Source organism: Trichoplusia ni, chromosome 21, assembly GCF_003590095.1.
Source record: "Trichoplusia ni isolate ovarian cell line Hi5 chromosome 21, tn1, whole genome shotgun sequence".
Classification (NCBI taxonomy): Eukaryota; Metazoa; Arthropoda; class Insecta; order Lepidoptera; family Noctuidae; genus Trichoplusia; species Trichoplusia ni.
This window is the reverse complement of record NC_039498.1, coordinates 6,155,451-6,169,306: the sequence shown is the minus strand read 5'-3', so window position 1 is coordinate 6,169,306 and position 13,856 is coordinate 6,155,451. Positions and strand designations below refer to the sequence as shown.

At 36.2% G+C, this 13,856-nt stretch overlaps 1 protein-coding gene across 1 annotated transcript in view; it reads left to right on the top strand.

The window, feature by feature from the left end:
* Nucleotides 1-13,856, top strand: part of LOC113504170 (glutamate decarboxylase-like) — a 32,972-nt gene that overhangs the window by 1,443 nt on the left and 17,673 nt on the right. Inside the window, exons 3-5 of the mRNA XM_026886336.1 lie at nucleotides 548-623; nucleotides 9,886-9,995; nucleotides 10,225-10,351. Coding sequence (XP_026742137.1) covers nucleotides 548-623; nucleotides 9,886-9,995; nucleotides 10,225-10,351 — 313 coding nt within the window. The remainder of the gene's footprint in view (nucleotides 1-547; nucleotides 624-9,885; nucleotides 9,996-10,224; nucleotides 10,352-13,856) is intronic.

Sequence of the window (13,856 nt, the reverse complement as noted above, 5' to 3'; positions counted from 1 at the left end):
TAACATCGTTTCGAAGCTTATAATTTTTTAGATTTAATAGATTACCTTAAAATTGATTTATTATTATTGCTAAAAGTATTATGCCACGTGTATTTTTTTATTAACATTCAAGAACGCCTACTTAGATTACGCGTTTTCAAATTTGACACATGGAATTTAATAACCCAAGAAAAGATTGTCTACATAATTATTCAATAAACCTTTTTATGAAGCCAATGCTAATACATAATTAAATTGTCCCACGGCTGTGCAAAGACCTCTTATTTGAAGAACGAATGAGCATCTACCACCACGCTTGCTCACTTTTGGACTGGCGATGCAAACGCTTGTTCATACATGAAATAGAACTGAAGGCCTAAAACTATGTCGAATTGCACCTTAGCTTGAGGGTGGCCACTGTCTTACTTTCAGATGTGGTCACTGATGATGGCTCCCAAACATTATTTTTCGCCTGCCGTACAAAGGGCTTTTTGCTTTATTTTATATTATGTATTTTGCTGTATTTTTTTGTCTATATATTAAGTAATTTGTGTGTATGTGTGTCCAGGGTGAGAGAATGGCGTCACTGTCCGGCCAGGGTACCCCAAAACTAACGTCGTCAGTCGGCAATCTCTACTATGATTGTAAGTATTGAGTTTTAATCTTATTTTTTAAATAGGAATTGAAGCACAGCGTTAAGCTTCACCGTTTATTATGGCTGCGAGTAAAACTTCATTTTCCTGAAAAAATAAATAAAGTGGAAATTAGAAAAACTATTGCTATTACATGCATACAAGATATATATGTGCGAAAAACATCACAAGTGTGTCGCTTTTGTTCTGTATATTTATACTAGCTGTTGCCCGCGGACCCTCCCGCTGTAAATCGAAAATGATTCGACGGGAACAATAAATCGGGATAAAAACTATCCGATGTGTTAATCCTGGTTATAAACTATTCCTGTACCAAGTTTCGTCTAAATCCTTACATCCATATCTTTCTACAAACTGTCGCGTTAATGAAATTAATTCTAACTCTAGATTCTAATGTCACAAAAATCAGAACAAAAATATTAATAAATCAATTAACCCTTACTTAGAATCTAATTACCTTCAGCTTTGAGGCTGACTTACAATAATTAATGAACGCTAACTATTGTGGAGGCGTTACTTGCAGTTTCTGCACTTTGATTAATTGTTTCACTAAAATACAAGGGTTGGGATGTACTGTGAGAGAAACTGGTTAAAAATGTGGTTTGAAATGGACCAAGGTTTGTCTGAATTTTTGATTTTTCTATAAATAAGAAATAATTTAATTCTTTTATATGATACTTTGATGGTGAGAAATACGGAACAGATTTTTATTACAATTGTGAAGAAATAAATCTCGTCTATCAGAAGTATGCGGGCAATAAATAAAATTAAAATTTGCGTTTCAAACGCTAATCATCAGCGATCTGGAATAACCTGGGAATAACCTATCCGACGGACAACATGCACACTCAGGACAAGCATTTGTAGATGACATAAACGCTTGTCCGACGCGGAAATCGAACACGCCACACGTCGCGCGTAGCTTTGGCGTATTGACTTCAACTACTCGGCTATCCGGCTTTAACTCCATTTAAGACACCTCCCATCAAACGTTACGGGTTAAACGATTCATCAGTTAATCTACAGTTCCGTCATTTCTCTTCTTAGCGCCCGTTTCTGTCCAAAGATTCAACCCACAATCTCAACCTAGTTTTACCAGACTACAACCATTTCCCATTCATGGGAAACACTAACAACCCTCATATCCAGTGACAAACTGATTAAAAGTTAAAGCTCGCGCCTTATCAGCGCTTTCCGTGAGAGGGCGCCACTTCCGACGCAGGAAATGACGTAACACCCGCAGATATCATGTTACAAGGGTAGATGTTTTATTTTATGATAACAAAGTTGTGGAAAAAAAGAGTGTTTTAACTGTCACACTGAAGTGGAAAAACCTTCCTCAATTGATAGGGATAGATATCAGTTTAAAATTAAAGTAATAGATGAAGGTTTAAAAGCATTGCTTCATCAAGCACTTTTGAGAAGAACAGAGAACTCATACGTATCAAATAATGCACTTTTTTAGTTTTCATTTCTTAAACCATGACGTTTCAAATAAATTGATTTCCAAACACTTATATCCTCGTCTTGTAGAAAACTACTATCACGTTATATTACTGTCAACAGCAAAATTACATGATTAAAATTAGAAATTCAATACTAATGAACGGAGGTCGCGTCAGAACTGTGTGGCATCAAAATGATCTGAACTTAGTTTTGGCACGATTTCTGATTTAAATCATTTACTTTTGAGAAAGTTAAGTCTGAATAATGAAGAAAGATCTCCAAATAAGAGGCTAAATAAAAATCAACCTTCCAATCTCATGTTTTCTCAACAAAGTTTTCAAAGCAAACAACACCATATTACTCTCTCGTTTTTAATGAAACATCACAATGCACCATTCTTTGAATACTTGACTTCACAATTTCCCGCGCATTCGTTGCACGAATAATGACTGTTCCGAATTGTTCTCGTTTTAACCCAACCCTCGTCTGCCGACGGAGAGGTCTGCACGACCGCGTGCTGTCAATTTTGGCACATAGATAAATTGACAGAAGTTTCATTATTAGTTAAATTTCATGTTTTATTACTTGGTTTGATATTTTGTATGAATATGGGTGTTATTTTAAAAATCTAAATGTTAGTTGAGGAAATATAGGTTACGGTTAGTGCTTAAGAAGCGCTTGATAAGGTTTAGGTTCTTTAAGTCTTAGAGAATAGATAGGATATTTATTTTGGTAATATACAATTTTTAGTAAACAATGCACGCCAAAATAGTTATTTTTTCGGCCGTTGATTTTATCTTTGAATCATATTAATACACATTTCACTTAAACATCGTATTTTACGTAAACGACGAGTCCCGTACGAAACAATGAAATCCTTTTGTCGCGAAAGGTTTCACAATTATTACACACACTCAGACAAAACAATCTTCCATGAATCTCAAATATGCTAAACCTACGCAGGCACCCGCTCTCTTTATTTTTCGGACTGACGCATATATCTATCCGTAAAATCATTTACACGGCAACAAAAATCAACCTTCAAAAATGACACATAACCTACAAACTCCAATGTCAGTGTCAAATATACCTTCTGCCAAACCCTCAAACACTCTTTCCCCTCCGATTAGTTACACGCGCGTGCCATTCATATTGAACTACAAATATTGTAGTACACAGCTGCGTTTTACAACCAGCATCAGGAATTTAATTAAAAATTCTTAGCTACGTATGCTTGGTATGAAGAGAGCGGTGGCTAATCTTGTTTAATGCTATTGTGGTACTTTAGACCGATGTTGTTTTGTCTATTCTATACTGATTTTGTGTTGAGAAGGTAAACAGCGCGTTTTTTAGGGTTGAATTGTCGTAACAACAATTTGGTTCTTACGTTCGATTTTTAGTGAATGATTTGGGTGACGTGAGTCAAATGCTTTCAGATTTTATGAGGGCGCGGTGGTATCACAAACATTCAAATCACATGTTGAAAAACACCCAGATTAGGACTAGCATTCATGGATCACACAAATGCTAGCTATCTCTTTACTTATCAAATCAATTTCCATCTATTGAGATTTTTAGTAAAAACCGGTGCACCAAAATTGATAAAACCTGTTTCAATATATGCTAGAATCCTAAAATCTGAAAATATTTCAAGTGATATATCTACATAACGAACTAACAAAAAAACATCTTCTTTCTCTTCTAATATATCAAATTCCCGTGTCACGATGTTAGTTACCGTACTCCTCCGAAACGGTTAGAGCGATTCTTATGAAATTTTGTATACATATTGGGTAGGTCTGAGAATAGAACAACATCTATTTTTCATACCCCTAAGTGATAAGGGTTGCTCACAATAAAATTTTTATTTTTTATTTTTTAGACGAAATTGTTTGGTTTTATTTTTTTATAATGTGGTATTAAAAATACATACAACTAGAAAAAAAAATTCGGCAAAACAACTTTTGCTGGGTCAGCTAGTATACAATAATACTCAAAGTTTTCATCCAAAAATATCCTACAAAAAACAGAAAAACATACCAATTCCTCTTAATAAAATCTCTACCACCCATTAAACAAGCAATCTCTTTTAAACAAATAAACAATAAACAATTTGGCCTTATAAAACTGGCCCTATTACTGATCTGTCAAATGTAAAGCCCACAATTTATAACAGACTGTCGAATATACAGAACTGTATGTGCCAAAGAATTATGAGTGAGACTGGAAGGGGTACTGGTAACGAGAGTTTGAAATATGAATCTTAAAGTAAAGGAATAGAGTTTTAAATTGTTTAAAGGAAGGATTTTGGTGATAGAGTTTTATCGACCGTAGAGGTTTTTTTTGTTTAGAGAAAGATGTAACGGAAACTTAATTTCACATTGCAAAACAAAAAAGAAAGGCAAATAAACGATTGATCTCCCCATTTTTATTTTTACGTATCCAAATGGAGAAAAAGCACCCTATTACTAAGGCTCCACATTCTGATCGTCTGTGACCAGGTGTATCTCATAAATAGTGACATCTAGAGAGTTGAAATTAAAAAAAAAAACTATGTTCACAGTTGCCTTTCTAACCTTAAAAATAATTAAATAATACAGATCAAAGTCCAGGCAAAACCACGACTAAGTTCAGTCAAAAATTTGATAGGTGACTATTACAGTGCGTACACAAGACAGTTAAAAACAGCCTATGTTGAACAGCCTGAGCCCACGTTGTCGCGAGTCCAACTCGAAATCAGGCGGTATTTTAAACCCGATAAAAAATGCTATATCACGATACCCCATCCAGTTCCTCACGACCCTCATGATCTATGGTGCTCATCTCTCGAGCGGCATTAAAAGCCCATTCCTGTGCATCTCTACAGATAGGTGGTGTTACTGCAGCTACGATTGATAGACTAGGGGGATTTACCGGATTCACTCGGGAAATAGAATATTTTTTTGGTATTTTTCTTCTTTAGAGAGTATGGAGTGGGTGTTTTTTTTGCTGTAGAGGTCTTGCACATTTTTTTGTCGAAAATTTAGTGATTCTGTTGAGTATTCATACTGTATTTTTTCTCGAGGCATTGATTCTTTATAAAAATGTATAATTATATACCTTAAGTTAGAATTTTCGTGAAAATTGAAAAAGAAAACAAAATTAGATACGGTTTTATGAACCAAACGGCTACTTAGTACTATATAAATAAAACAATTGCATTTCCATTTTTTTATCATAATTATTAAAAAGAACTAATTAACAAAAATATAGAATTACTAGCTGTTGCTCGCGACTTCGTCCGCGTGGTTAGAAGATATAAGTTATAATTTATACCTGCCTTCTATCTATCTTGTAGGAATCCTACAAGTCAGTACAAGTCAGTACAGTCAGCGTTTGCAATGTAAGCGCAAAAAATGTGTTTTTTCACGACCTCACATTAGAAACCTCAAAAATTGTAGCCTATGTGTTATTCTGATGTATAAGCTATATTGTGGTAAAGTTTCATTCAAATCCATTCAGTAGTTTTTACGTGAAAGAGTAACAAACATCCATACATCCATACTTATAAACTTTCGAATTTATAATAGTAGTAGGATTTAATCTTAACTTTTCTACATGTATTAAAAAAACACCTTCCAAAACTTTCGACTCTATTTTTCATCCTATCACATCATATCAGCATTCCTCACCTCTTCAGACATTTTTTCCTCTATTCCCATTATAACAAGATCCCTCTCCTCATTCCTCCCTCCGCAGTGATCCTCACAAATGAGGGATCCCAGTAATCCCGGGTCATTACCGCGCGGATCAGTTTGTCCCGGCTTGCGGTATTTACTGCCGGGGGTAAGTAATGCTAATTGAAATATAGATACTGGTTACTATATGGAAAGGAAAATTGATGGAGAGATTGCATTTGTTTTAGAGACAGTCGTTTTTTTGAATAAGGGAGTTGGTGTTGTTTTCGGGTATAGCCCCCACACTCACCCCCTCCCGCATCTGCAGCCCCCCACGGGCGCCTGCGACTGCTCGGGCGGCTGCAGCTCCTCGCTCCCCGCACTAGCCCCCATTATAGTTATAGAAGTTATCTATAACTATATATATTATAAAGTATTGTTGTGGTGCTTTTGCGGATGTCTTTGTTGTGTAACCAACGAAAGCACCACCTTCAACGTCACCGAAAAGACAATTTGTCTGCAGAATTTCTTTGCCATCAGAGCAAGTGCCAAAAAAAAAATCCTGCTCTTTTAATCATCTGTCACAGATGTTAAAGGTGTATATTATTTTCGTTAGTGTAGCCATGTGGTTTTGTATGCACACGGTGCAGGTTCCACCCCGATTCAGCTAAGTACCAGTGTTTTACAAGGAGCGACTGTCTATCTGACCTTTTCAACCCATTTACCTGGGTAATACGATACCCCTTACTTAGGTTGTTGTCAGACTTTCTAGCTTCTGACTACGCGTAACGACTATCAAAGATGTGTTATTAAAAGCCGTTACCCACAATTTGGCGTACCTTCCGAAACACGTCGGAACTTATAATGTCATAGATGGTCACCCATCTTCGGACCGACCGTTTCAAGTGTAGCTTAACCTGTACCTGGGTGATTCTCCAGAAAAAAATAACACAAGTTAACGTCGTCATTATCCTCACCAACTGGTCTAAGTAACTGTAGTACTAAATTGCTTAAATTTTTAAGTCATCTATTAGTAGCCTGAGTACTTGACGAACTGGGATAAAAATAATATAGAATACATTAATCTGCAGTATCAAAAGTGTGGTGAGGATAATGACGTTTTTAACTTGTTTTACTTTTTTCCGGAGAATCACCCACCTCCTCCTGCGTAAGGATGTAAGCAGTTGTCACATATCTGTACACTCCCCCGACTCTTATCATTCTAACTTAACAATACATTAAGACCCACTTACGTCACTTCCAGGGCAAACTTACCCAACATTAAAACAATGAAAATCAAACCCTATTTTCTCTTCTTAAAGTTGAATTTCCCTTGCCCTGCTTTCCCTGCAAAATCTTAAACACATTTATTGAATTTCCAACGTTATCTCGACTTTTTAGAGTCTATTTTTGTGTGGTATAGGTCAGCAAACATACAAAGTGCCCTCAATAGTATTTGGAAGGCATTACATCGCATTCCAGATGTTATTTGCAGACAATTTTCGTTTGAGCTTTATATCAAGCGATTTTGAACTCAATGCTATCGTTATAGAGGTGTTCTAAGGTATTTTGGTATATTGGTTGGGGTGGTTTTAGTGTGAACTTATGTTGTCTATGTCATAAGCCGTTTGTCGATGATTGTACACTTTCTGGACGTCTGTTATTGAAAGGAGAGCTTTCGATCGAAAATTGATAGAAAAAAAAAATGTACCTATTCATTTGTTGAACGAATTTCCTCGACTGTTCAAAAATAGGCGAAAAATGTTTTGATAATGTACACAGATGAGTTTAGTTATTTACCAAAAACTATGTTGAAGTAGGTTGAAATGGTATGCGTTAAAATCTCAACACACTCTTGCTCTGGTTGGAAAGAGGAGAGAGAGGCTATTGGTTATTGGATCATCTGTGGGACAACCTCTAAGTCTAGTCTAAAATAATAAATATTGTCTCATCATATCGATATATCGTCCACATCCTGAGGGTCTAAAATAATGTTATATCGCATTAAAATGGGCTTTGATTTGTCAGTTTGAAATTTGGATCAGAGCGTTAGCGCTGGGAGAAAAGTAGCTATCCAAAAAATTTAAATGTTTTTATTTCAAAAAGCTCAGTTTCCAGGCAATTTACCAAACGTTACAATTAAGACTCTAGTTGCACGGTTCCAAAGTGTCATTTTTATCGAGAAGAACCGGCAAGAAACTCCTAAACTATTATCAACTAATATGCATCAAAATCAGCAAAAAACATTTGATCCGCAAATCTCCGTAATCCCTGCACCGAAAGGGATGGACAGAGTGTGTTTGACAGCACTAGATAATGTTCAGCGATGCGTCGTAGAGGGGCGGATTAGCTAAGTGGACTTCTGTGTAGGCGGGGTGAGAACCTTGTACCGTGTGAATGGAAAGTACTGTGTTTAACATTTTAACAGTTGAGGTGTGATTTTTGCTTGCCATCAAAAAGGAAAAGATATTTTAATTGTGTTTTAATATGACTGTGCTTTGAAGCTTTGCCAGTTTCTGTAAAATATATTTTTATTGAAAATAGGTTTTCAATATTGTTGAGTTATTTAAAAAAAGACTGCTGATTTAAATAATCTAGTCCTTGTGTCGCGGGAGCATTCACAAATACTTAAGTCTAACAGTCATAGGACAAGCATTCGTTGATCTTACAATAGATTTTATTACGCGGATATCGCGATCAGCGCTGATCAAATTCGGTGTCTCATTTTTCAAGTTGTTTCAAAGAGGCAGAGAAATAGGCAAAAGTTTTAGGCACAGTTATCAAAGCAATTTCGACCCTGAAAATGTCGTCTTTTTGTTTTTGAACTTAAACAATACCATTCCATCTCTGGCGTTTTCTGTGCACCAATTTTGTGCCTTTGCTGTTCACTGGGACAGAAACGTCAAAAGACTGCAAACTTTGAATACGTCATACATCTGCGCCCAACCCTCCCGATGCAACGGGGTCGAAAGGGCCACTGATTAAAAAGTCACCGCTTTTAATATCTTTCGCCCTTAGTCCGAGATGTGGGGTGATTCCGGATTAGAATATGTGACGCGAGTTATTGTTTGGTAGATAGTCGAGGGTTGAGTTTTAGGGTTGAGTCTTGTATAACAGATTTGTAATTAAATGTTGAGTAATAATATTTTTATTGAGGTAAGTGGATTTGATGGTGTAAAATTATGATGTTAAATGCAATCAACGCTGTTTTTTGATCCACTTGTTGTTTAAGTTACTGATGTTTCCTACAATTGAAAATGTTACGATTATTTAATTAAAACATGTATTGGGACCTAAACCGAATTAATTATCAACTAAATAATATATCTTGCTAGCATAGGACTTGGCAACTTTTTTCTCCAAAAAACATAATAACCAAAATATTCTCATCATCATCCACAAGCATTTGTCCTCCCACAGCTGGGCATAGGCCTCCCTTTTCTCGTGCCAATTTCTAAAGTCCTATGCTAGCCTCATGCAGACTCGACCCGAGACCTTAACTATATGCTCCCGGACGACCGACGATTCTTTTGCCTTGCCTTGGAAACCTAAATAACCTTAATAATTTTTAATTGTTAACTTATCAAGAAAACAGGAACTAATTTTAATATTTCACCAAAACAGTTTTTCCCGAATCTGTATGCTTCCCCATTTCATCTCCCATTCAAGTCAAAAGGCAAGCAATCCTTCACACAAACAAAAACTCAGCTTATCACGACACAATAGGAAAACTACAATACATGCAACTACCAAGTTACAAATGCACCTACTAGACTAGCCCTCAAACCTTACCGCTTAACATTTTGTATAGAATCTCAGTTGACTTTCGAATTTCCGAACCGCATGTATATATTTGTAAGTTTATATTAAAAACCAACATTCGCGGTATTGTTTGGCAGCGTGGGTGTGAGTTGAGGGATATTGTCGCTTATTGTATTCGGATACGGTTGGATTTTAAATGTGGTTAAGTTAGATAGATCAAGAACCGTTTTTCGAATAAGGTTCATTTTAAATGTTATTTTTAAAATGGAACGGAATTCTCTAAAAACGTTAGATTATTTTAAAAAGTAAAAAATGTCTTTGTCATATACGTCATAAGCTTCTAGCAATTCCAACTTTCATCCCATAGTAATAAGGACCTTTTTCCTCAGCGATCCTGCCGTACCGCGAGGACTCGCAGGCGCAGACCCGCGAGTTCCTCTCCCGGGTCGTCGATGTTCTCCTGGACTACGTGCATCAGGTCAACGACCGGAATGAGAAGGTACAATAGTTGTTTTTCTAAACCACGCCAAGGAAACTGGTATTGTTCTAATTTTGATTTTTATTTGGTAAAAAGAACGGTTACGTTCGTCGTCATAAAAATGTCCTGGGTGGGAATCGAACCCACGACCTCCGATATAGCAGTCAGGGCTACAAACCACAAGACCAAAATTAAAGTCAATAGTTTCCATCGATTCCAAGCTTTCTGCCTAACCTATTCCTTTTCCTAGATCTTGGAGTTCAAGATGCCTGAGGAGATGTTCAAGATGCTGGACCTGCAGCTCCATGATGAACCACTTCCTCTGAAGCAGCTTCTAGAAGACTGCAAGATCGCTCTCAAGCACCAGGTCAAGACGGGTAAGTGATCTTCTTTATAAAAGGCTGTCGGTAAGATCAAACATGACAAAGAAAGCAATCCAAACTGGTCTGCGAGTAAGACTTGCAACATTGAGGGTTCCAGACTTTACAGATTAGGCTTATTGCAAAAGAAAGTCAGCTATTAATATTTGTATAACATTTATAAAGAACAACTATGAAATTTATGGCTGTTCAAGGTTCAAGGTTCTGTTCTGTGTGTTGCTTAAATCGATGTTGTGTTTTCATGTTAAAGCGGCTTTTGATAAACACGGTCGTGAAAATTGTATGTGTCTAGCTATCCCGGTTTATAAGATACAGCCTGGTGAGGAAAGGACAGAAAGCGCAGCTTCATTAATATATGACCGACCTCCGTGGTCGAGTGGCGTGAGCACCGGTTTCAAGGTGTCGCTAGCTCTGAGGTCCCGGGTCTCGATCCCCTGTCGGGTCAATGTAAAAATTCACAATTTTACATTGTCTCGGGTCTGGGTGTTTGTGGTACCTTCGTTGTATCTGAATTCCATAACACAAGTGCTTCAGCAACTTACTTTGGGTTCAGAACAATGTATGTGATGTTGTCCGCATTTTTTATTATTTATAAAAAAAAATAATAGGATTCAGATGTCTACGTACAGAAATCAAATGTACCTGAAGAAGTAATTTCTGGTTGTTCCTATAAGTATTCATTATCATCAAATCGGTCTATGCGCAAAGCTTCCGCGACTTGCGCTTAACCGGTTCTTATCTCAACAAAAACAAAAGGCAAAAGGAGCATTCACAAATCTCGAACTGTTAGATTCGATTCAAAAGATCCATCTCGCCCCTCCAAAGTTTCACTGTATCAAATCGCTTAAGAATGCAATTACAAATTGTGTATAATTCCGCTCTGCCGAGTGTGAGTACAGCGGCCATCATTCCGATACATTTCACGAGATAATTGAATTGTTTTGGGGGTTCGGCTAGCTTCGGCAAATATCGGAAAACGTCGGGTGGCGTCGGTTAACCTCGGACGTATTCGGATGTGTTCGTGTCTGGTGTTATAATAGTCAATTTTTTAAAGTGTGTCCTCTTTTCGTCTGCTAAAAGATTTACAGCGTTTTCTAACACCGTTTTCGAGGTTTCTCACAGACAATTTTACTGACTAATTATTCAGTCAGAAAGTTCTAGGATTTAAAAATAACCTCTTTTGAATCAATTAGTCAATGGTGACACAGACAAGCAAGTCAGACATATCTACAGGTATACTTCCAAAGCCTTTTTTGGGAAAGCGAAAACAGAAAATATGAATGATTTTTTTCAAAATTACACTTTCACATACCTGTATATAACTAAACTTAGAAACTGATTTAAAAACCAAAACTGCACCAAAGATTCGATTTTCGACCACAAGGCAATAAGCCTCTATTCATTGAAATCCATTCAGTCCAATTCTTCCAAACGAATAAACATTTTATGTATTTCACATAAGACACAAATTCCAATGACGTTAAATTACAGTGACCATTATTCCGATACATTTGAGGACATAATTGAATTGTTTGATACCGCGAGGGGTTCGGGTATGATCGGCTATCTCCGGAAACGTTCGGGAACTCTCGGATATCTGCGATCAGAATCATTTTTGATTGATGGTGCTTCCTTTTTGTGTTGTTTTGTGGGGGAATGATGCGCAGTGGTTAGAAAATTGGGTTTGTAGGAATAAGTATTGTGGATTCAAAACGGGTCTAAATGTAGTGTCGACTTAAAATATCATCCCTTTAATATTTAAATGTGAATGTAAGTCTATTTTATACGCTTTCACGTTAATAATTAATTAAAAAACGGGATGAAAGCACATAGATAGCACATCTAGAACATACGTTATTTCTGTCTAAATTTTAATGAAACTCAAACAAGTTTTAGATTTTTTATTTCTTACAAACAAGATTTAACGTAAGGTCCCCATAGTGAACCTATAAACTCAGCCTTCGGTCCATCTTAGAATTTAGACCTGCAACTATGTGCATAATAATTGAATCTTTGAAACCCCTAGTTCACATAAATACTTAGACCTTTGTTCAGTCCTAGCTACCGCATTAGGTTAAGTAACCTGTAATGGTAGATTAGTGTGATAGTTAAATAAATCTTTCCGTCCATCTGTCACCTAGTAACCTTTATTTTCTGAACCCAATTTTACGGAATACTGAGACTCGTGACGTCACTTGACTAGGTTTTTTCTAAGCATGCCTACAGTTTTAAAACTCGTTCAACAATCAAACACATTTCTCATCCATCACATCAAACGCAGCCGCCCTCAGCATCACACGCTCGGTGAAGCACAAGATCATCACTTGTGCGCGATGTGCGGGATTGCAAGCAAAGACAAGGGGGTTTTGTAGATGGTTCAAATGTTTAAGTTTAGTTTTTGTGAATAGTAAAATCGGTTGGACAGTTTTTTTGTTTAGTGGTAGGTTAATATTGAAATGAAGTATCTATTCTGGCGGCTTAATTAAAATGACCAAAGTCTGAAATGTAGAGTTGATATAAAAACGAAAAACCAAAAATTCCCTATTGATAAAAGACTTATTTAGAAATACTTGGTAAAAAGATTTACTCACTACACTACACTACGCACTTACTGACTAAACAGTAAATCAGGACGAAAAAACTATTTGATTTATTTAAAACATAAGATTTTACAATTAAAACAAGTATTAGTAATAAACAATGATTACATGATTTAAACAAAAAGAAAAATATATAGCATACATAGTTCTCCAGTTTAATGTAGAAAGTAATTTTAAAACCAAAAGAACCACAATTTAATTAAAACAGCTTAACCATAAATTCCACACAAAGAAAAGACCACTCAAACTTTTTAATAAATTATCCGTTATCCTTACTAAAGTCCTTATTCAAAGTCTAAAACCATAAAGACTGGGAAATAGTCCGGCATCGCCAGGAAAGCGATAAATAGGGCGCGAAAGTGGCCCCGGAGAGATTTAGCCCGCCTCGGCTAATGTTACGCAAATCATTGGATTATGCTGAGTGGTGACTATGAGGCAGGGGAATTGAGGACAGATGGAAGGAAAAAAAGTAGGACTAAAAATGTGCGAGGTTTTGTGATGTGTTTTATACTGTTTTTTATTGATTGATTAAAAAGAAAATACTATTTACTATCTATTTTGTAGGTAATGTACCAAGTTTTTTTTGTCATATTGGTTGTCAATTATCAGTTTTATAACTCTAAATCTGCCATGAAATAATTTATAAATCCTTTAAGCTAGCTTTTACACTAAGCAATATTAAGAACTTTACTAGACTTAGAAGTTAGACAAGCAAAATCCAAAGTTAATAAAGGAAATTATCTGAATTCACTAATATGAAGAAAACTTATTAAAACACATATTCAAGTCAACAGCCTAAATATCACTAAACGTCATTATCGTTTAGAATTTTAGGACTATACCAACAACAATAATGATACCTATTTTTTTGTCTGCACATAATACAATACCAACTACAACGA